At 33.8% G+C, this 22,916-nt stretch overlaps 1 protein-coding gene across 2 annotated transcripts in view; it reads right to left on the reverse strand.

The window, feature by feature from the left end:
• The window catches only part of CEP135 (centrosomal protein 135), a 28,599-nt gene that overhangs the window by 1,056 nt on the left and 4,627 nt on the right, over positions 1 to 22,916 (reverse strand). Inside the window, exons 5-24 of one of the 2 annotated variants that reach the window (XM_065737010.1) lie at positions 22,335 to 22,419; positions 21,295 to 21,423; positions 20,012 to 20,227; positions 19,369 to 19,434; positions 18,675 to 18,825; positions 17,517 to 17,710; positions 16,905 to 17,048; positions 16,244 to 16,387; positions 15,563 to 15,640; positions 15,251 to 15,402; positions 13,554 to 13,669; positions 13,330 to 13,484; positions 12,823 to 12,878; positions 11,917 to 12,085; positions 9,544 to 9,654; positions 7,569 to 7,754; positions 6,464 to 6,673; positions 5,313 to 5,515; positions 1,788 to 1,892; positions 1,294 to 1,440 (exon numbers count right to left, since the gene is read on the reverse strand). In XM_065737010.1, the coding sequence (XP_065593082.1) occupies positions 1,294 to 1,440; positions 1,788 to 1,892; positions 5,313 to 5,515; positions 6,464 to 6,673; positions 7,569 to 7,754; positions 9,544 to 9,654; positions 11,917 to 12,085; positions 12,823 to 12,878; positions 13,330 to 13,484; positions 13,554 to 13,669; positions 15,251 to 15,402; positions 15,563 to 15,640; positions 16,244 to 16,387; positions 16,905 to 17,048; positions 17,517 to 17,710; positions 18,675 to 18,825; positions 19,369 to 19,434; positions 20,012 to 20,227; positions 21,295 to 21,423; positions 22,335 to 22,419 (2,817 nt within the window). Of the gene's footprint in view, positions 1 to 1,293; positions 1,441 to 1,787; positions 1,893 to 4,157; positions 4,860 to 5,312; positions 5,516 to 6,463; positions 6,674 to 7,568; positions 7,755 to 9,543; positions 9,655 to 11,916; positions 12,086 to 12,822; positions 12,879 to 13,329; positions 13,485 to 13,553; positions 13,670 to 15,250; positions 15,403 to 15,562; positions 15,641 to 16,243; positions 16,388 to 16,904; positions 17,049 to 17,516; positions 17,711 to 18,674; positions 18,826 to 19,368; positions 19,435 to 20,011; positions 20,228 to 21,294; positions 21,424 to 22,334; positions 22,420 to 22,916 lie in introns of those variants that run through there. The other variant, XM_065737011.1, reaches the window with a different exon arrangement.

Consider the following 22,916-nt stretch of genomic DNA (forward strand, 5'->3'; position numbering starts at 1 on the left):
TAATAATCCACAAATACATTTATAAGGGAAGACAGTAAATTAGTGTATGAATTAAGAAATACTTTCTTTCATACTTTGTAAAATTGGGCTATTTGCTGATACGATGTGGTAATGAGTTCTCATTGTAAAAACTAAGTTGGATAAGTAGTAGGATAAAATATCTCAGTACATGGTATTCAAGTATAGCAACTGGCCTATATTGCATTCAACTATAAAGCAAGAAAGAATAAGCATGGTATTCTACTAATTACATTCATTCTTAGAAATATATTACCTATCATTATCCTAAGAATAATACAAAAATGATCCACAGACTACTTGGGCAAAATGTTGATTTGATACGTAACACAAGGTTTGCCTAATGGCTCACAAGGAAAGCAAAAGCAAAAAAAAAAAACCAAAAAAAACCATAACTGCTGTTTTATCCTCCTTGTAAATATTTTATTTTTGCTTCCCATTTCCATTGTCAAAAAAAGTTGCAGAAGAAAAGTTGCTGGTGATGTGGATCAGGCCACAATGACCTTAGTTCTCAGGAAATCTATGTTTTATTAATAAAAGTAAGTCTAAGGACTCTCATCAGTTTGGAATTCTGCTTCTTGGAGCTAGCAGATAGTTACATTCATAAGCTGTTACTGCTTAATACACTGTTTCCTAAAACAATCACTGCTTCTCTCTCCCTGTCTTTCCATTCTTCACTGCAGGTTACACAGTATGGAAACTACAGGACATGAAGTCAACATATAACATGTAACAGACATCATCTAAAACAATACTCTCTGGAAGAATAAAAATGACAGTGAAAATGAACAAACTGATTAAGACCTTTTTTATGGATTCTGATGACCATGTTCTTGACATTTATAGACTTTAAGCACTAATAATGCAAAATACAGTAATAATTTTTATGCACTTTCATATACTATTTTATCTAACATGTTGGGATCAAGTATGTTCTTGTTGGACTTTTTCCTATGGAGTGTCTCTTGAATTTCATTGTATTTCTCTTAATATGAATCATTTGTCATTTGGAGATAAATATTAACAGTAATAAACTGGCAATATATATTTAGGAGCTGTCAGCTGATGCCAAGACCATTAATAAAACTCCATTATATAGTCTTGGGAGAGCACTTTGCATCTATTTTTTCCAATCAATATTTTACAGTAGAAGACAACAAAAGAAGCAGCACCACCTGAAGTGTTGAAGAACTTTGTATAATTAAACAAGTACGATTTAGAAACCATTTAAATATAACTTAGATGGAAACAAAGTGTAAAAATCAAATCACTTACTTTTCATCTGCTGCTTGATCAGTTGTCCTTACAACTGCACGGTCTGGAGAATGTGAGGGAGACTTTAATGTAGAACTGAGTGGAGGTGAAGCATGTAATGATGAAGCAGAGAGACCATGTCGACGCATTTCCTGAATTGCACGCTCTCTACCCACAGAGAGAACATAAACCATGCTTTATTTTTAATTTTGATGATTTTTACAAGTTTGCAGTCTTGTTTTCTTGTAACGTTTCTCAATTTTCTTCTCACATTTATGGATTTTATTTTTAAATGCAATAGTAAACTGACAAAGTTTAGGAAGGAAATCAGAAATTATTCTTTTTAATTAAGTAGTCATCAATTATTAGTCTTAGATCAGATTATGAGAAAATCAGATTTTGCATGACAACAGGAACACAATTTTCCATAAAAGTTAAAAAAAAAAAAAAAAAAAAGCAACAGTTGTAAAAATGAGAAAGAGAACCACCTCAGTATGAAAAAAGCAGCCTCTTACCGTTCAAATCTTTCAGTCGTTAGTTGTCTTTTTAAAACATCATGGTCAGTCTGCAGTTGCACAACTTTACTTCGAAGTATGGAAAGCTCTCTATTTTGACTGCTTCTAAAAAAAACACATCAGAAGCAACAAAGTTTTCTTTGAACACTGATAGCTAGAAGCTCAGAGGAATTAGAGCAAGTCAACGGAACAAAAATAAACATTCAACACGATGTTTCACACAGACCAAATCAAAGAGACAGATTAGAAGCAGGGAGAGCCAAGACAACTCAATAGCACGTTTGTGGAAGAACCTAAGTTGAGAAAGTTGAGAAGCTGGAAAGTCTCTCATTACATCTTTACTGAAACATATTACATTCTTTTTCAGGCAAAGGTAAGCAGAGACATGTTCTATAAAAGCAGACAAAATAATAATGTAATTATTTTATTGATTTACTGTCTTCTGTGGCAGTATTAAATCGTTTTTAAGTGTACATTAAAAAAAAAGAAAAAATAGTAGCCATTCACAAAAACTACAAATGTAACAGATATGACTCCAGAAAAACGTGTATCAGTCCAGAAAGGAAAACTAAACAACATCTAAATAAAACTGGTATTAATGCAAGCTCAGACCAGCAAAACCTGAAGGTTTGTCAAGTACACTCCTGAGTTTGGGGCCAATTGTTTCAACTACAAGAATCAAAAAGAAAAGCCCCCTCGAAAACCTTAAGTGACCTAATTAAAAATGTTTCTCAGCAGAATGCAACTTTCGACAATTCAATTTTTTCCTGTCTTTCGTGTTCATCAATAAAATTCCTACCATAATTTTGATCTAGCGAGATGTAAATAGCTGCAGAAGGCACAAGGATTGCCTTTGATGATATGTTATTCAAAGTCCTTCAGAAACTGGCCTATATTTTCAGGATGAAGGTAAGAACTCAGAGCCCAAAATCATTATTGTAAGATTAAGAATGAAAGCAAAGAGTTTTGTGAATTCTGAGGTTAGTACATGTAAATGACAGTAAAACAAAATGAAGATGATGAGGTAAGTCATTCAAAAATTTAAAAATATTAAGAACCACAGAATTTTGGAACCCCTATGCACAGGAATTATATAATAAAATCACATGATGATGCAATATTTTTCACAGTGAATACATCCAGCTAGCATCAAGTAGTTTAGCTGTTGTACATATTGTTTATTTAGCACATGATGACAGCGGTCTCAATAACTCATTTACCCCATTACTAAGAAAACAGCATTTTGAGTAATACAACTACTCACTCTTCACAGAGTTAAATATTATGGCACTAACGAGCTTCAAGCTATACTTAATTTTGAGAGTCCTTCTGAAGTTAGAGGTTGTGTCAGTACCGTATAAACAGAGTGGAAGAATGGGCACAATAGTGCCAAAAATGCCAATAATGTTCAAAAATATTCAAACACAACTTGAGCAAAATTTCTGTTCTAGCTGACAAATCCTCTGAATTTTTCACAAGTGCAACTCACATATTTCAAAACACAGCTATTAGCATTTAAAGCTTGTCCTTAGATTCCAAGTACTACAAACTCAGTAGTAGAAAACAGAAGTATATGCAACTAATTCTTATACCTGAACATGAGCCTGTTAAGACAAAAAAACCTTTGATATAAATGGAGCATTGACATTTCAAATAAAGAAGAAATGAACTTTAAAATGCATTCAGAAGAAATTTCTTGAAAGAAATCCTATGAAGTTTTCTAATTTTTGCATGCTAGATTTATGTTAAACGAAAACCTCAATCTTTCCTTGTTTTGTAATTTTCTTGTTTTATTTCACAGTCAGGACATTCCATTAGTTCATACTCTTCATATGTGATTAAAATTCTTTTTTCTCAAGTAAACAAAATCCAGCAAATCTAAAACATGAAGCAACGAGATGCACAGAAGTGATCGGTAGCGTCACCATCTATACCTTTACTGTGATCACTGTTATTTAAGGTATGGCATCAGTTTTCAGTAGTAAGCCCTTACACGCATCAATCCAAAGTGATGTTCTTGCACATTGTGTCATCACAGATAGCTTTTGACAGTTCAGGCATGTTATATCCTACTTACAATAGGGAAGCATTATCTGTCCTACTTTCCGTATGTTTCCCTTCTCACTCTATATCAGTGTTTGTTAACTTAGTGTATTAGTTCTACTTTTATTCTCTTCTGAAATTTAGTTTGACTTCAGGCTTCATCTACATTCAGCAGCTATTTCACCATCTTGCTATTCAGTGCAAAGTTACCATTGCAATCACTGGCTAGTGTTTCCCCAGGAGGGTAAATGGTGTTACCATGTCATGATGAGACTTAAAATCAAAACTTCAAAACTTAAGTTTACTGAAATTTTATGTAAAGTTATAATGAAAGTGCTGTCCACATTCACTGTAGGTACTGGTTTCAGTTCCATTTATATTTAAAATGAACAATACATCACGGAATCACAGAGTAGTAAGGAAGTGGCCTCTAAGAGGTCATCTCTTCAGCCCTCTTGCTAAAGCAGGGACACCTGCAGCAGTTTGTCCACAGCCATGTCCAGGTGGCAACCTCTCTGTGCAGCCAGTGTCAGTGCTCAATGCACGGGACTGGAGCATTAACTCTAACTCCCAGTGCTCTACATGATGTTATGATGTGGAATACCGACAACAAAAATCATAAAACCATTACACCAGTATAGTCAAAATGTGCTTGCTTAGAAGGAATCTTGTGTCCCGTTGGTGCTCACTGCCCATTGTCCCTGTAACTGTGCACCACAGAACCGACGTTGTCTTTGTCTTCTCTCCTGTTCAGTTATTTACATACATTGATAACATCCTCCCCAGAACCTTCTCTTCTCCAAGACAAACTGTTTGAGCTCTCTCAGCCTTTTACTCATAGAAGAGATGCTCCAGTTCCTTAATCATCTTCATGGCCCTTCATTGGGCTCAATCCATTAAGTCCACATCACTCTTGTACTGGGGAGCCCAAAACTGGACACAGAGCTCCAGGTGGGGCCTCAACCAGTGCTGAGTAGAGGGGAAGGATCACTTCCCTTGATCTCAGAGGAAAGGATTTTAGTGATTGCACTGAAAAGATGGGAGAGTTATATGAGACAAATAAATTCCAAGAAATGTATAACCTACCTGTTTTTGACATGGAAAGACTCTGATGTGAGAAAGAATGACGACCAGCAGAGACAGTATAGCAAACATTATACAAAAGTATACAGTGTGAACAGTGAGAGAAATGTCTGCTTATTCTCAAGACTGTGAAAACAAACTCAGCAAGATGTACCTTCCTTTTAGATCTTTATTTTAGAACTCTCATTTGAATTCACTGCTAGCGCTAAAGTCTACTATTAAAGTGATATGAAAGATCCAAAGAGAAATTTTCACTAAACAATGCCAATTGTTAGTGAATTGACCAAAAAGTCTATCTGCAAAATCTACTCAGCTACACTGAATGTCAAGAATTTGACTGAGAGCACCAGAATATAAAAAGTCTCTTTGTAACACACATAACACATATGAAAGACTTACAGTTTCCCTTCAGCGAGTGTTAGCTTGTCTTTCAGTAACTGAATTTCTGAATCTTTTTCATGAGACGTTAAATGGTTTTGAAATTCTTTATCTCTACTGGTAGCCAGCAATGTTTCAAGATTCTGAATTGTAAGCCTCTCACTGGATAATTGCTTTTTCAGCAACTCTGCTTCTGATTTAATATCTTCTAATTCACCTAGAACCTAGGGCACAAATTTTATTCATAATTAATACACTGGTATACAAACACACACACAGCTCTTTCCTGAAGAGCTGTAAAAAACAAACTGATTGAAAGTTTCATAAAAGTGAAAACTAAGCTCAAGAAACATATTAAAACAAAAAATTGTTTAAAACTACACTTAAGAGATTTTCAAATATCTGCCAAAAAATGTTACTGGGAACTGTATTATTGAGTGTGTAGGCACTTGAATAGTGTAGACATTTGCACACGTACAAAAACAGTTCATACTATACTTGATATTTTACTATTTTGGCTCAATTAGTTCCCTAATTTTTGCTGAAACTGTAGAATTGTTTGTTCTTTTGTCATCAATTTTACCAATATAAACAATTTCTGTGGGGTCGAGACCTACTGTTCTCAAGCTCTTGAATAATCTAGCAGGAGAAAACCCAGTATAATCACTAAGTAAACATTTGTGTAATAACCAGTTGTAAAAAAATGAGTTCAAATGTTATGGGTATTTAGAAGGGTTTAGACTTCTCAATATACTTAACCCTTTTCAGCTGCATCTAAGATTTCAGTTTAATTGAAAAAACAAATCAGGAAAGTCCTTCATATACAAATAACAAGTACACTATTCACCTCGTGGAAAAGTTGTGAATTAGAATAAATTACAATACACTACAGAAATATCATTTGCCTTTGCACTTAACAAAAACTATTTTGTTACATTTTGTAATGAATGAAACTCCAGCTTTCTGTACATAAAAACAGATAGATTTGCACATTGCAAATCTCACAAGACAATGCACACACATACATACAGATGAAAACCATTTGATCTAAATTAACATACTTTGCTCTCTGAAGTAATGTATTCTTTTTCTTCAAAAAACATTAAAAACAAAACACTAAAAGGAAAATAATTTATTAACAAAAAAAAGTTACATTTGCTTTTGCTGCTTACCCTTTCATAATCCATGCTTTTGGCTGCAAGCTGTCGAGATAGAAGGTCTTTACTAGCTTCAAGTTTAACACAGAGTTCTCTCATAGAAGTCAGGTCAGCCATCACAGAGGACTTATCCTGATGTTCACGCTTAATGTCCTCTTCCAATTTAGACATAGCTTTTGTAATGGAGGAGAGCTGAGATTCATAAGCTTGATGTGCAATCATATGCTATACAAAAACAAATATGGGTACCTTTTCAGTGTTAAATACTAATGGTTACCTGCTGATTAGCACATGTTTATTTAATATTCCCTCAGGCCTTTAAAAATTAATTTTCCATAAAAAAAAATTAACTTGCGATTATATTTTCTTTTCTCTTCCTAAATCACAGCTAAGAACAACTGATAAACCACCTCTGCATTTTTAAATCACCACCTCAAAGAATTATACATGTATCATACAGGAGTGGAAGGAGGCTGGAATGCAGCTTCAGAAAAGTTTTGAACTTCAAAATACAATTGATTTCCTTTGTCCTCTTACGTTATTAAGTCTCTTATTCTGCTTTTGGCTAATTAAAAGCATGAAACAAAATACAGTCAGTCCAAAACTATTTATATACTCCAAAACTTCCTCGATTTCCATGAAGTTAGTGTTTCTAGAATATAAACCTCATTATTTTAAAACCACTGGTTTCAGTTACTGTACTATGTAATCCTGATTCTGGATTTGGACTACTGCCTATGAACACTACCAGATTTGTGCATTTAACTTAGCAACCAATGCTTCAAATACTTCATTCAAAGCTTCAAAGAAATTTAAGCTCACACAATAGTCACAAAGATAGAAGGAAATATTTTGAAGCAACTAAAGAGAAGTTTATTACAGAGACAATAACAATGACCATCAACAGAAGAGATCTTAAAATACATGTTGAGATTCTAATTTTGGTAAGCTAGGAAAGGAAGGTTAGAGAAAGAAAATCTAACCAGAATCAGTTACCGTTTCAAAAACTCAACATCCAAAGCTAAAGCAGTAATATATAGGAATTAATTTATGTTCAAGAATGAAGAAAGTACGTTGACATCTCACTTTCTTGATAGAATTACACTGTCCAGGTTATTACCTCTTGAATCTCTTTCTCCAGAAGTTCTACTCTCTCTCGAAGATGTCTCCGATCTGTATCTACAGAAAGGAGTTCAAGTCGTATTGAGCTGCTTTCCCCTTCAGCTTGATGAGCCTTGATTTCCCAGTCTTCAGCCTGTGTGTGGAGCATTCGGAACTTCTCTAACAATTCTTGGTTTTCTTTCTCCTAGGTAAAAAAGTAAAACATTCTACAATCATCAGCATACCTTCAGGGTGCTTGGCCTTCTTTCACACCTATGAAATACTCCCTATATATTTTTCATCAGAAAGTAGAAACATCCTCCATCTTCTTCCTCCTTATAACTTGTCAATTACTAGAGGATATTATTCCTTCCACAAGACCAAATGACAAATAAATGCTGATGACACAGAGTTTTATTAAATAGAAGTATTGACATTTAGCTGTTACTAGTTAAGTTTTAAGGCTCCCAGATTAGGGGTTCTTTAGATTGTCTTTGTGTTGTCAAGGGTCACATTACAGGGATGTACTTACCCAAGCAGTTTATCCAAGAAATTCCACCAGAAGTCCATTTTTGGCCCTTTTCCCTATTGTATTAATTGCATTAATGCATATATTACAACAATGCTTGAAAGACTGATAACCCTTTTGGGCATAAGCAGCCTACAATGAAATTACAAAATTGCAAACTTCAGGGCTTACAAGATATGCAGTGACAGAATAACTGCTGCTTGTGAATTTTAATTTTGCCCAAATGCAAACATACAATATAAGACAGTGCTTAATTTTTTTCTTTATTTAGCTCCATCCCTTTTTTCTACTGTTCATTCAGCGCACAGCAGGATGGACATGCTGCTAGTATGAATCAGATTTATCTACTAAGGAAAGCTATTGTTGGCAAATTTCTTCTGTATTTCTGGCACAATTTGGAAGGTACAGACAGAAACAGGGGCATTAGGATGCAGAAACTCATGATTAAGCAACTGTGCAGAAAAATAAGTTCTTGTCTCCACAGACAACATTCACATGTTGTCACAAATCCCTGAAACTAGCCTTTCATAATTGGTGAATTAAATTCTACAGCTTCTTGGTACCTGACTTGAATGATTGGATTCCCATTCACCAAAGCAGCAACCATGTTAGTAGCTTTGGACATAATGACATATAAACAGTCTTATCAACTAAGCTACAAGAGTTTAAAATTGAAGGTTCAAAGCTACTGATCTTTATTTTTCCTCTGTGCTTCCATTTATAGTTGTTGTGTTTGGATTTACATACATTCATCTACGCAAATTGAAATCAGATCAAAACTCATTCTTTTATAGCCAATGTCATATAAATTTACCAGTTCATGTTGTCTTGACTACTCATTCATTATTGATTCATACAGAATCAAGACAGGAAGTCTACTTATTTTAAATACATGTAACATTTAGTTCACACACTTCACACTTTTGAATCAAAGTATCAGAATAAAATGCATTTGGCAAGAACACTGTTTTGATAAGACAGCAAAAAGACTGAAATCTTATCAATCATAGAGAAAACATTTCAATATGCTTTTTTCTTTTTTTAAACAGAGGAACTACATATAAAATTTCTTTTAACATTTTTTTTTCAAATATGGAAAACTATAATTCATGCTTGTTTGCTGGCTATAATTATAATATAGTAATAGATATTTTACTTGTTGCCTTATTAAGGCACACAAAACTCAAAAGGTACAACAACATTCAAATATTTGTTTGTCATTCACCAGTGTCATGGAGAACTGAAACACCAATGAAATTGTGATGCACCAGAATTTAATTTAACTACTAACCTAAAAACGCAGGGGGAAGAAGTAAAAAAGGAGAGATAGTAGGTAAGGAGAGAACAGGACACAAAATTCCACATTTCTTAATTTGTTTACAATATCCTAACAAGACCGTGCTGCATTCTGAACCTAATGAATTTACAATCTGTAGGCACTCATTGCTGTTTTTGGTATCTTTACCTTTGAAGATATCAGACTCTCAAATCTGGAAACTTCAGTTATATAATTATGAACTCTAGTTTTCATTTCTTCCTTTTCACGTATGGCATCTTCAAGCTCAGAACTGACAGCCTAAAATAATTATATAAAGGCAAAATAGTGCATTACAGGAAATTAATCACTATATATCACCATATAAGACAATCAAAGTAATTACATTCACCCTAAATTTTATTCTTACTCAATTTTAAGTAGCTTAGTCAAAATCCTTTGGATTTGTTGGGTTTAAAAACATCCCCTTATTACCTTAGCTATATCAAAATGTTTTCCAGGCAAGGATAATCACAATTATTAAGAATCACAATTATATAAGAACAATGGTGAACAACGAATATCATATCAATTCATGAAATCTACAGCTTCTCTGGTGACACTGTTTGTAAAACTTGATATCTGAGAGCTGGGAATTTTTTTTTAGTCATGAGATTCACCATTCCTGGTAAAGGAAGGTTTTGTGTGCCAAATCACCAAATCAGTACAAAAAAAACCCAAACAACTTTATAATAACAGAACATTACTTTAAAGTCAAATTGCAAGGTAAATGAACTAAAAGTATCATTAAGACCATATTTAAACATCAAATACGCTCCATGGAATTCATTTGAGATGTTGGAACTGCTAACTCTGGCACTCTCTGAGGTTCAGCTCTGTGCCCTCAAGCTAGGAGTGCTAAAAAGTCAACTACCTTCTCTCCTGACTATCAAAAGTGTTTCTTTTCATGGTACATTAATATTAATGGCTGCCTTTCTACTGTGTGCCTTACTTCCAGTATGCTGAATTCAGGTTGCTTTTCCACAGCTCCCTGGGAAAGCTTTAGTCATTGTAGTTTGATATTTAACACTTCATCCTATTAGATACCTGTGGAGGCATTTCTGATTTCAATAACATACCCATATATCTTGATAGTGTAACACAGGAATGATTCAGTGTAACATATCACTTAAAACATCTTTCTGTAATTTACATTTTAGCTTCAGACTCAGAAGAGTTGATTGAACGGAAACATATGATTTAACAGGCAAGGCATTTACAGTAATTTCACACAAGCATTTGCATCTCAGCAACAAAATTGTACAAAGTCTTTGAATCTTACGATGAGCAGCAATACCTGTATTGTTATACAAATTGAACAGACAGTGAAGGGTTGCAACAAAACTTTATGCAAGCTCTGTAAAGCAAATCTGCATACTAACTAGATTTTCTATGTTTAACCTGATAAAACAATTTTACTGACACTGAAAACACTGACTATTTTTGTTAGCAATTGTTCATACACACATTCTATTGCATGGTGACATCTACCTCATGTACTTGGAACTGAGAGACTTTCGGTGAGGAGAAATCAACCAGTCCACAAAACAGCTAATTATTCCTCAACACTTTAAATGAGGGATTAACAAGACAGCGTGTTTCAATAAGAATGCTTCTTTAGGCATCTTTGAATTCACCACCTAAAAACCCTACACTATTCTGACACAATGGAAAGGGAACCTTTACTGTTTCTATCAACTGTGCATCCTTATCCATTCCTGAAATCAGGAAACAAATTCAGACTATTCAAGACTATCATATCATAAAATAAGTTTTCTTTAATCTAACTTGTAACCTTTAAACCCTCTTGTATTTTCTCCTCCAAAATTCACCTTTCCTAATTAATCAGTGGAAGCAGAACTCTTGCAGAGCAACACAAGAAAATGGAAACTGACTTTGCTAGAACTGGACACTAAGCATCAGCCAATGCCTCTTTACAGCCACCACCACCAATGTTCCTAGAAAAAAAACATTAATATCTACATTCCAAAACACTCTGATTTCAAAATGTGGCATAAGTCACCAACTACACCCAATGCTTCATGGAAGCTGAGGGATAAAATTAAAAAAAAATTACTATGCATTAAAATGCATTCTGATGAACTAACGATCTTTTGTTTTTTCCCACTTATAATCTGATCATAAATATCTTTTCTTTTCTTTTTTTTTAAGGCAATAATTAGCAACCACAAAGTGATATAACCAAGTAGCAAAATTTCATATTAAGAAAAGCAATTATGTCCTCAATTTATCTTATTTAGATTTCTTTTTTCATCTGGGGAAGATCGACTAAATGGAAGGCTTGTTTTAAACTTTTATCTCCCATTGTAGTGACTATGTTTAGAAATCCCTAAATTCACTGCTTTTACAGTTTCTGCCCAGTAACTGTTAAAATACCAGCACTCACAAAATGCCAATAATAAATTAAACTACATCAAAACTCAAGATGCAGTAGTAGTTGTCATGTACAACAAGCAAGCAATAAGCAATTAAATTCTTCAGTAGTACATACTACCTTCATACCTGGTTTTCTCTGGTCATTGTAGCTAGGTCATCTTGTAGTCGTCTATTTTCTTTCAGAGCTATTTCCTTTAGTCTTCCTGTTTCTGCAATCTCTGTGTGGGATGCATCAAGCTGGCGACGTAAGCTAGATATCTCACGGTCTCTGCTGCTCAGCATGTCCTTTAGCTGACTATTGAGTGAGAGATTTTTGAAAACCTTATTTAGGATGCCCCCACTCACACTGTACTGCATACTGTTGAAAATTATCAAATGTGGATTTTACATATGCAAAAAGTTTTTTGCTGTTGTTTCCTTCTTTTCTTTTTAAATGGTACAATTCTTGCTCTCTGAAGACTGACGAACAAATATAAGCTAAACATAAACACAAGCTAAGTGTGGCACTAAGATGTACAAATAATAAAAGTGATGCTTAAAAAGAGGCAAGATGGAAAGATCAGATGAAACAGCTAAAACCTAAACAACTATATTTTATTGATGACAACAACTGTACCTTAAGCATGAATAATGAACGTCTCAAACATGAGAGAACAGCTCTTGAATTTTAACTGCATTAATATAATAATACCTAATGGAGTATTTAGAATACTAAAAAGCCAGTTCTTAACTGAGAATTAAGAAATGTTAACAATTTGGAAAAATAAGAGTAGACAAATTGTAAATTTATAATTGCTCTCTTGAAAGTAACCTAGCACCCTTCAATTTAATTGCAGGTGGAGTCTCTTCAAAAGTTATATGTATTTTACTCCATAGCATATATATTCCTTTATTTGCCTTAAACAGAATTAAATCCTTTTCACCGAAGTAGTTAAAATTGCCATCCATTTTTACTTTAAGACCACTGAAGGGACCATTTATTGGAGAAAACAAAATCACTGGAGGAACAGTCTGAAGAATGTTTTTACTTACTCCATTGATGACTCCAGCTCAGAGACAGTTAGCCGTAAGTGAGTAATTGTCTTTTCCTATGAAAACAAAAGCAAAACTTGTACTAGGTATTATTGCAACACTTGAGGATAGCTCAAGTTAAAAAGCTTTATATTTAAACCTTTTTTTAACACTCATCAATAAGTAATTGCATCTTTGCACGTTCACATTTCCAAGTTCCCTTTCTTTTTTAAAAAAGGTTTGTTTTGTCATCAAAAAAAGATGGGATCTCAATATATACCTCAGAGTGCAAAGAGGAAAAAATATTTTTATTTCCTTGAAAAGTCTAGGAAACACATTAACAATAATAATTAAAACTCAATAATGAGTTGGCAAATTATTTGTATTGCCTAGGTCTAAAGCATGGAAGTCATGTGGTGCCTAGAACTCTACCCAGGCTTTGTCTTCAAGGCAAAATGTCTCCCTGAAACTTAACAGCTTTAAAAATCCTGATACAAGAGGGCAGAGTAGTACTTTTGCTACACATACCTTGTTAGTCAAGTTGTCATCTAAGCATGCAATTCTTTCTGTTTTTTCATCTACAGTTTCTTGAAGATGGTCCTTTTCTTTGTCCAAAACAGTAATTGTTTTTCTAAGCACATTGACTGTCTCATCCTGTGAAGTGCTCCTCTGGTTTAACCTATCTATAAATATAACAGTAAGTACTCTTGACTTCAAAAGAGGAAACAAAGGTCAAAATAACTAGTGATCACCTATTTTCTCCTCCAGCTTTACAATTTCTTCTTGAGCTGACTGTAGTTCATCCTTTTTGACAGACAATCGGTGCTGTAAGTCTTCCACAGTTCTCTGAATTTGTTCATTTAAGAGGCTGGAAAATCAAGTGTACAGTTGAAAAACATTTTGGAACTGTAACATGGAGTCTTCAACTTGTGTCTCTCAAGGTGCTTAAAATACTGGAACAGTTCCAGCGTAACCTCATGGTGGGACTGAATCATAGCAATTAAAGACCAATACACTTGCTTGCTTTGGACCCCTGCAGCAAGTCCACCTTAACACCATTCTAAAACAGAGCAACAGAACTTTGGTAAGCAGAAACGTTCACATCCTCTGATTTTTCTTACTAGAAAAACTTTTCATTTTTTCACTCCAGAATACAGCATAGCTGCAGGTAAAGGTTACTTTCACACTATTTAGGATGAAACTTCACAGGATAAAAAGGAGCTCTACACAGAGCAACTACTATGTGGAACCAAGTGCTAAAATGACTCCAGCCCTTTTCCTTATCTCCTGCTTTTCATAAGCATTGATGCTTTCTGCTAAAATTGTAAGGAGTCCACAAGATATTTCTGCTCTATGAATTATGCCACAATTCTACAAACAAATACACTAATGATTTCACCAATAAATAGCTTTTGAGCAATTTGGACTATTAGATAAACTCTGAGGATTGCTTCTGAGTTTCAGCTCTTTACAGTTATACAGTACAAAATAGTACTGTTTTGCCTTATGTATTTTCTTGGGGGGGAGGGTATGTTGTGTGGAGACAGACACTTTTTTCACTTGCAAAACATCCAAAACATTAGATCTACAGCACAACCTTATTTCCAAGGCTCTCATTTCTATCTAAATCAAATGCAGGATTTTCAAACATCTGCCCAGATCTATTCAAATTTCTATTTCCACATTCTGTAAGGCCTTTTCTTATTCCTTCAGAATTAAATACCTGATGGGAGCTCTGAAACAATTTTAAAGACCAGTAGTGATCCTGCAAGTTTAAGCAGGCCTCAAAAATACATCAGTATACTTAACCCTGCACTTCTGAGCAAACTGAATTCCCCTGGATCATAAGATGCCAACATGCGAAACTGTAGTATGCTTTGGATAGTACTAGTAAATGAAAGAGGCTGACACAAGAAAAGCAGCTCAAACAAGATGCCATTACAGAATGGCTCTCCATGAACTACTCAACTGTCAAGTATTAATGATGCTTAGCATAAAATCTTCAGTATTATTTACACCTCTGTAAAACTAGCACGATTTGGTCCTACTCCTACAGTTTGCACATAACTGTCTTCATTTAGCAAACAGCATTTCTAAGACCTTTTAGAACTTCCTGTTCTGCTACATTTGTAATCAGAAAACATGGTTATTGGAAAAAACAGTTCTATTAGGATAAATTTTTCATTCACTATTTGCCATTAAAAGCATCAATAATTGAAGTCATTATATACATCCAGGAGGAGTTTGGCATGAAAAGCTACACCAGTGTTTTCCTTACTCATACTTACATTTCCTTACGACAAAAACAGTACCAAGTGATTTTTCTTGTGGCTTTTTTTTTAATTATTATCCCAAGATCCTTCCTAAGAACTTATCTCTGCTATAAGTTTGTAAAGTAAAATTATGTTAGCGTCATTTGAAAGATGATCATATTTTGTATTAGACTTACTGAAGCGAGCAAAGCTCAGCTTTAAATTGAGAAGAATCATCAGATGTCTGGGTAAGCTTACTGGACTTCAATTTTAATTCATTTTCCAAAGACTTTATTCTTTCTTTCAGGATAGAGATTGTACTCTTTAGTTCACACCTTTCCAACTCAAACTGCAATTAAGAAAAAAACAACGACGTTACTGTTGAAGAAAACTACCACAACTTGGCTTTTAAGTAAATCTAACTGAAAACAGCTAAAAAAATTTAATTGCTGGAAAAAATATCTAATCCTATTCTAGCATAAAGACTTGTTTGTTAAAAATGGACTTACTTGTTGAATATTATTTTCCAGTTCTGAAATATCATGCTGCATCTTTGATTGTTCAAGGTTAGCTGCTTCTTGGTGAACCTGAGGTAAAAGCATTGGTTTATATGTAATAAGATATGGGTTTTCAGTAAGCATAGTTTAAGAAAACCTTCTCTACTTCGCAGATGCATGACCCTAGTTTTATAGAAATCTACAGAGTAATAGCTGAAAATACACCGCTACAGTTATATATATCCACACTAGATTTTAAACATAATAATTTTAGAGTTTGGTTAATTACAATGCATATTTATATTTGGTTCCAATTTAATTTATATTTGTGAGTTGTTGCAGAAACATTACAGATGTACAAGGCAATAGAAAGGTCACAAGGATGTAGCACATATAGTTTTGTGTTAGAAAAGCCACCTTCAAAGCGGTGCATACACTAAAATATTCTGTGATATCCAGACTACAATCAAAGTGATTCCATACTTGTCCTGACACTTCAAGCCCTTTCCTCTACTGCCCACCTCTACCTAGGAACTGAGTTTACCAGGATAAAACTCATCCATTTCTGCAAAGTGAATTTGAAATCAGACAAGGTTAGAAGTTACTGAAAAGTGGAAGTGACTGATAGTCAGATACAAACATGATTTCAAAAGCCTTTTCTCACTGTAAGCAATGCAACTAAAAAAGTCTCACCTTTAACTTCTCTTTTAGACTTTCCTTTTCTGCCATCAGTCTTCTGAAATCGGTTAGTACAATGTCTTTATCTTCTCCCACATGACTTTGAGAAAATAAATTATGTTTTGCTTCTCTTCTCAGTCTGTTTATTTCACTCTGAGACTTCAAAAAGTTACTACTTGTTAGCATATGTGGATTGCAATTAATACAATATATACACTGACAAAAAGAAAGTTGCAGTGCTGTTATCATAATAAAAGTGCTATCATAGTCCTATTTTTCCCTGAATAACAAAAACACTATTTAAATCACACATGACCATGATTGCCATTCTTCTGCCATCCCAAGTATAGACTAAATTCACTTTGCTTTCTCACACTTAGTTACAACTTCTACCTAGCCTGTATCTTTACCCAACTTCCACAAACATTTCTTTTGATTTTTTGCTGATCATTGCCAAATGCCAGTAGAACATTAGTATGACTTTGAAGTTAATACATAAATGTCAGAACACACAATTTCATTAGCAAATAAAAAAGTATGTATTTTATTATTCTTTGTATTTTCTAGTAGGTCTGTACCTCATGTTCTATTATAAGGTGAAGTTTTTTCTTTTTAAACAAGCAATAGTAAAGTACGTTTGAATTGATTATTTTGATGTCAATTATAAAGATCTTACCTGCTCATAAAGAATATTTAACCTGTCTCTTTCTGCAGTCAGTAGCTTGACATTGGATTGAATTTCTATCGTACGTTTTTCAAATCCGTCTAACATGGACTGCAGCTCATCTCTTTCTCTAGTGATCAATCTCAGATCTTCACTCTGCAAAGTGATTAATAAAATTGAGCTTAAAATATACTAATAATTGGATATTTAAATATTACAAGAAAGAACAAACTCACGCTATTAGAATATATATAAAAAAACCTATGTATTAATTCAAAGAAATGTGGCATTATTGATATGACTTAATCACAAGAAATAACTGTTTAAGAGAAAAAGCAAAGTACCTAACAATAGTATTTCAAACTTTGTTTCTCTAAGATATAATTCTATTTATTTTACACAAATTGATCAATATATAAATAAATGTTAGTGTAAAATGTGAATAAGAAAATAAAAAGCAAGTTCACTGAAGCTGTACTCAGTTATTTATTTTTTTTCCTAAGAATGCAATTTAAAAAAGCTACAAAACATTTATTGTAACTGAAAATATATTTGATAGCTCTTTAAATTCATCTACAGTAACTCCATTATTTTTCCAGGCTGTATTGCCAATAGGGACATTACCTTCTCTGCAGTCCAACGACTTGGGCTAGGTCTTCGTTTAACCATTTTCTGAAGATACTCTAATTCTCTTCTATAATAATCTCTGTCATCTTCTAAAGTTTTGACAAATGCATCTAGACGAGATGGAGATTTGTCTCCTAGAGCTATACCATATTCTAATCTCATTCTTTCTATTTCTAGGACAAGTTCTCGTTCTGCAGAAAAAGAAATAACAATTTCATCAGAAACATCCAACAACCAGCAACTGCCTGGGGACAGGATCTGCTGAAAACAATGCAAGGGTCTAAACATGAATCAGCTTCTGACTAAACATGAATCAGCAGAGTGCTTTGGAGTCAGTTGAAGCCCAGCAGTAGAGTGGACCATGTCAGTGGAGATGCAGACTGAGGGATGCGGTTATTTTCTTTTACTTAGGGCTCATTTGTTCACATTTACAATACCCAGTTTTGTTCCCTGTAGTACAAGAAAGATCTTGATAAACTTGGGTGAACGCAGCGAAGGGGCTCCAAACTAGTCTAGAAGCACAATACTTGCTCTATGAGAAACAGTTGAGGGAACCATGTTTGTTCAGCCTAGAAAAGAGACAATTCATGAGGGCCCTAAGAGCATCCTGACAAAACCAAGAGGAGTTTATAGGTAAGATGGAACCAGTCTCTTCACAGATGTGGGTAAACAAGAAAAAAAAGTGATGAACTGCTACAGGCAAGCAATCTATTAAGCTATTTTTACAAGCAACAGAAAGAAAACATTTCTACACTGAGCATAAACAAACGTTGGAATTAGCTGCCTAGTAAGACTGAGAAATCTCTGCCTTTGGAGGTTTTCAAGGTCTGGACAAAGGTCTTAAACAGTCTGAAGTCACTCGCTCAGAATGAAAACAGTTTGGGATAAAAGAAATTACTTTGTAAGAAATTGCCTTATTATTATTAGGATGCCCCATGGGACTACAATTCAGCTGTGAAAGTTGAACAGTCAAACATTCCTTTGTGATAATATATTTCACTTACGTCTGTAAGTCTTCAGTAGTAGCTTCTTTTTCATTTATATATTAGTGTTTTTAGTCTCTCAGTGTTATTAACTGTATCTTAAACATATAAGACATTCTATTTCAAAAATTAAAGGACGAAAATTTACAGGAATCTACATTTCACCATTTACCTTTTATTTCAAAGTTCTCTGCTTTTTCTGTCAGCCTTTGTTTCTCTTGTTCAAGCTGGTTTAACAGTACTTCAAGATTCTCTTTATCATTGGCTTTGCCAAAGAGTTCTTCACTTAATCTCTCGTTCTGTCGACGACATGAGCACAACTCCTGAAGTAACAAATATTACAAAAAATTTAGAAGTTCCAATAGAAACACATGGAGAAAAGTTAGGTACTCTTTAAGGAGTGGGTCATACTGACATCTTTCATCTGGGCTATTATGCTTTGTTTCTGACTAGGAAAGTAATGTTTAATTATTCATATACTACGAGACGAAGTAGATCCTATATTAAAACCTTCTTGGATATCATTATTAAATTTTAGTAAAAATGATTTTGCCATGGCAATTACAACTTCTGATAGCAAAAATAATAATAATAACAAAATGTATGATAAGGATAGTAAGTATGCTTCCTACAGAGATTTCTTTCAGCTTATTTTCGCAACAACCTGATTTCTATTAAAAAAACCTAGTTTCTTCAGTTCTTACACACATTACATTAGTTTGATAGCACTTTGAGATACTACAGAAGTTTCATTTTTTAACAAAATAATAACGCACTAATATTTTTTTTATGAATCAAAGAAATGTGAATGACAGTATGATAAAATTACTACAAGGAAGATTTAAATTGGAAGAATTTATACTCACTGACTTAAGCCTTGTTACTGTTTCTTCAAGATCCTGTATTTCACTGTCCTTTCTTTCAATTTCCTTCTGTCAACCAAAACAAACTTCACTTTTAAGAAGTTACATATTCAGAACAATTTTTATAACAAAGGAATTGTTCAGGAAATCAGATTTTTTTAAGAAACAAAGTATAATCTGTTAGTTGTAATCCACAAAATTTTAGGTTCCCACACTCATTAAAGCTCCTATTAGCCAACAGTGCATAAAGCTTGTACCATACACACACATTTTGAACAAAACAACTAAATTAATCACTCCATGACTCCAAACAAAAAAACTACCCCTACACTCCTCACCGTTGCAATCACCTATTAGCTATAAATAGTTCTAAGCAGCTCTGAATTTTGTTTTATACTGAGCTAACAGAAAAAAGAAGACAAACTGACTCTTAACTGAATTATCTCACCTAACATAGCAATAAGACAAAATAGCTGTAATTAATCTTTTAGTAAGAAATTCCATATACCTCTAAGTAAATCAGAAAAAATGTTTTCAGTCTTCCTTTAGGTATCCTGTTGCAGCTAAAATAGCCAGAATTGTTGCAAGCTAGAGAAATGTCACCTAAGAGTTTAGAAGACCCTACTTGTAAAACGCTAGTGATTACCTTTGCTTCTCCTATTTCTTTATCTGCAGTTTCAAGTGCAATTTCCTTGTGTCTTTCCAACTGCTGTGCCAAATGGTCTATTTCATTGAGTTCTTGACAGAGCTCTTCATTCTTATTGCTTAAGTGCACTACTTCACTAGTCACATTTTTTTTTGAGTCCAAGAGGTCTTGTATGCGACTTTCAAGTTCTTTGTTTGACTGCTGAAGGTACTCAACCTAAAAGATATTTTTCATTAAAACATTAATTTATATCATTTAACTAGGTAGTATATTTCAGAAAATTAGAGTGTCTGCTATCTCAGTATCTATATATTAAAAGCAATATCCTGTTAATAATGGCTATATTTTCTGTTCTTAGAAAAGAATACTTATCAACATGCTAAAATATCATTTTACAAGTGTGCATGGTGAAGGAATTAATTATAACATTGTTCTTTACATAGGCTCAGAAATCTGAGGTTTGTCCTAAAATTCAAGCACTGAAAGGCAGATACATGCATAGAGACCTATCTCGGGCATTAGTGTAGTACACCTGGTGCACTCAATGTTTACTCAGATTTCACAAGATTTGAAGACAGTTTATTCTATCGACCTTTCCAGTATCTTTGCTAGGTTTAGATTCACTATTACTTTCATAGAAAAGGAAGCTTTACAGATTACATTCCCAGGATCTATCTAACCTTCAAAGTATCAGCATCTTAAACACAACATTCCAGTAATCCTGCTCTAGAGACATTACTTTTACTGTTATGCTATTCCATGCAAGTCTAGTTAAGAGAGTAAGAAAAAAGAACATAAATTACACTATATGGGGAAATCAAAGCCTGAAATATCTTGGAAAACAACCTATCAAAGGCGCTGCACTTCCATTTCCGCATAACTCCAGAAAGAAGATCAGTTCTAGGCACAGAAGACAGTCTGAGTCTTTCCATAGTCATAAATGATGCTATATAAGCATCAATCCATTTATTGTCAGGGAATAAAAGCAATAGACTGGCACCAAGCTTGAGTAAGTAGCTTTGATGACCCCAAATCTGTTTTATGTAGCTTTGAAAATATAGTATAGTATGGCTCACTCTCTGTATAATCAATTTATCTTCACCACAACTCACTGATTCAGGATCACTGAAAACAGAAGTACTGCTTCCAAGTCACAGTTCATACCATATTTTCATCTAACAGCAATTTTTTTCTTTTTAAAGATCTTTAAGTTGTTTGAGGATTGTTTTTTTTAATTGCTAGTATTTTTTGTTTTGACTAATCAACAGTAATTAATTTATTACCTGCAAATTTAATTGTTCAATAAGTTTCTCATTACTTTTACTTCTTGATTCCAGGGATATAACTTCATGAGAACGACCACCATCCAATGCTAGCATTAGGCGCTCTATTTCCTTGTCTCTAAGCTCAACCTTTGAAGAAAGAAAACTTCCATCATCTTCTACAGCATTTAACAGTACCTTTATCCTGATATGCTCCTCTCTAACACTCAGTAAGAAGAGATGTTTCTAACAATTAAATTTTTAAACTTAATATTCAATTTTCTTGAATTCTAGGTGTTTTTTTTTAACCAAGTAATTTCCCTGGAATAAAACTAAATGAACAATATTTATGGGGAAAGATAGAAAGATAAAAAAACCAAGAAGCTGGAACTCAAGTCCTAACAGATTATATACACTCTTGGAGAGAAACCAAAGGATTTAATTCACCAATGTGTCAGTGAAAAAAAAAAGAGGTTGTGGTTGGGTCCACTACTTCTCAGGTATTAAAAGATATAACAAGATACAAACACTTGATGCAATTCCCAGAATTTTACAATTTTACATGTGTATTTATATTGTGTATTTTCTTTGATCCAATCTAATTAAAGAACTGTAAGATCTGCTGTCCACGAATTAACCTCTGAAAAATAAAAATGAAATATAACCAGTTCAAACAATGAAATTATCCTAACCTACCCCATAGATAAGATTAATTTTAACCAATGGATGCTTCTGCACTAAAAAACCCGAGGTACAAAAATTCAGCTTGCAAGCATCAACTATAGTTTATTTAATGTAACTTGTGAGTAGAAAAATCTATAAGCAAAAGCGGCGGGGAAGCATTCCAATGTTGCTGCTGTCTCCAAATTTACAAATTCAAAACAATGTACAGGAAAGAGAGAATTACAATAACTGTATTTTATAACACCTATGATGGTTTCATAACAAGGATTTAATGAAAATAGAAACAATATTATCATCAATGCTATTGCAAGTGCTGTTACAGAAAAATAAAAATAATAATAAAAATAACCAAAGCAGCCAAATAAATGTAAACATACCTGCTTGCTATAATTTTTCTTTCCATTTTCAGATAGCTCTAGTTTTTCCTGTAACTCTGTTACTTCCAACTGAAGTTCTTGTATCCTGAAATGTAGCAATATACTGTTTCTGTAGAGTTCTAAATTAGCCATACATGCACAAAAATTCAGTACTGGTATTTTCTCTTTTCTCCTGAATGGAAATATTTTACCCAAAAGAGAAGAGTTTTGCTGATACAAAGTATTAATACAGAAGTTATTGTTTGAGATCCTGTCGCAGGCTGATCTGATAGACCCTCACTCAGACTCTCTCTCACTTCATCTCCTCAACAGGACAGTGGGATAAAGACTCGAAGAAGATTCATTTGCTAGCAACAACTAAAACACTGATGTTACCAACATTATTTTCATCCTAAATCCATAATACAGTACCATAATAACAACTAGGAAGAAAATCAATTCTATCCCAGCCAGAATCAGGACACTGTTATTTAAAAACTGCTCTAGCATGCATCCTTTCCAAGGGGTTCAGTCCACCTACAACAGACAGCTCCAGCATGGGAGCCTCACTGATCATAGATTCTGACAGAAAATTTGCCCCAC

The sequence above is a fragment of the Cyrtonyx montezumae genome, unplaced genomic scaffold (genome assembly GCF_038088225.1).
Source record: "Cyrtonyx montezumae isolate F1298 unplaced genomic scaffold, pur_monq_1.0 scaffold_2, whole genome shotgun sequence".
Lineage (NCBI taxonomy): Eukaryota > Metazoa > Chordata > Aves > Galliformes > Odontophoridae > Cyrtonyx > Cyrtonyx montezumae.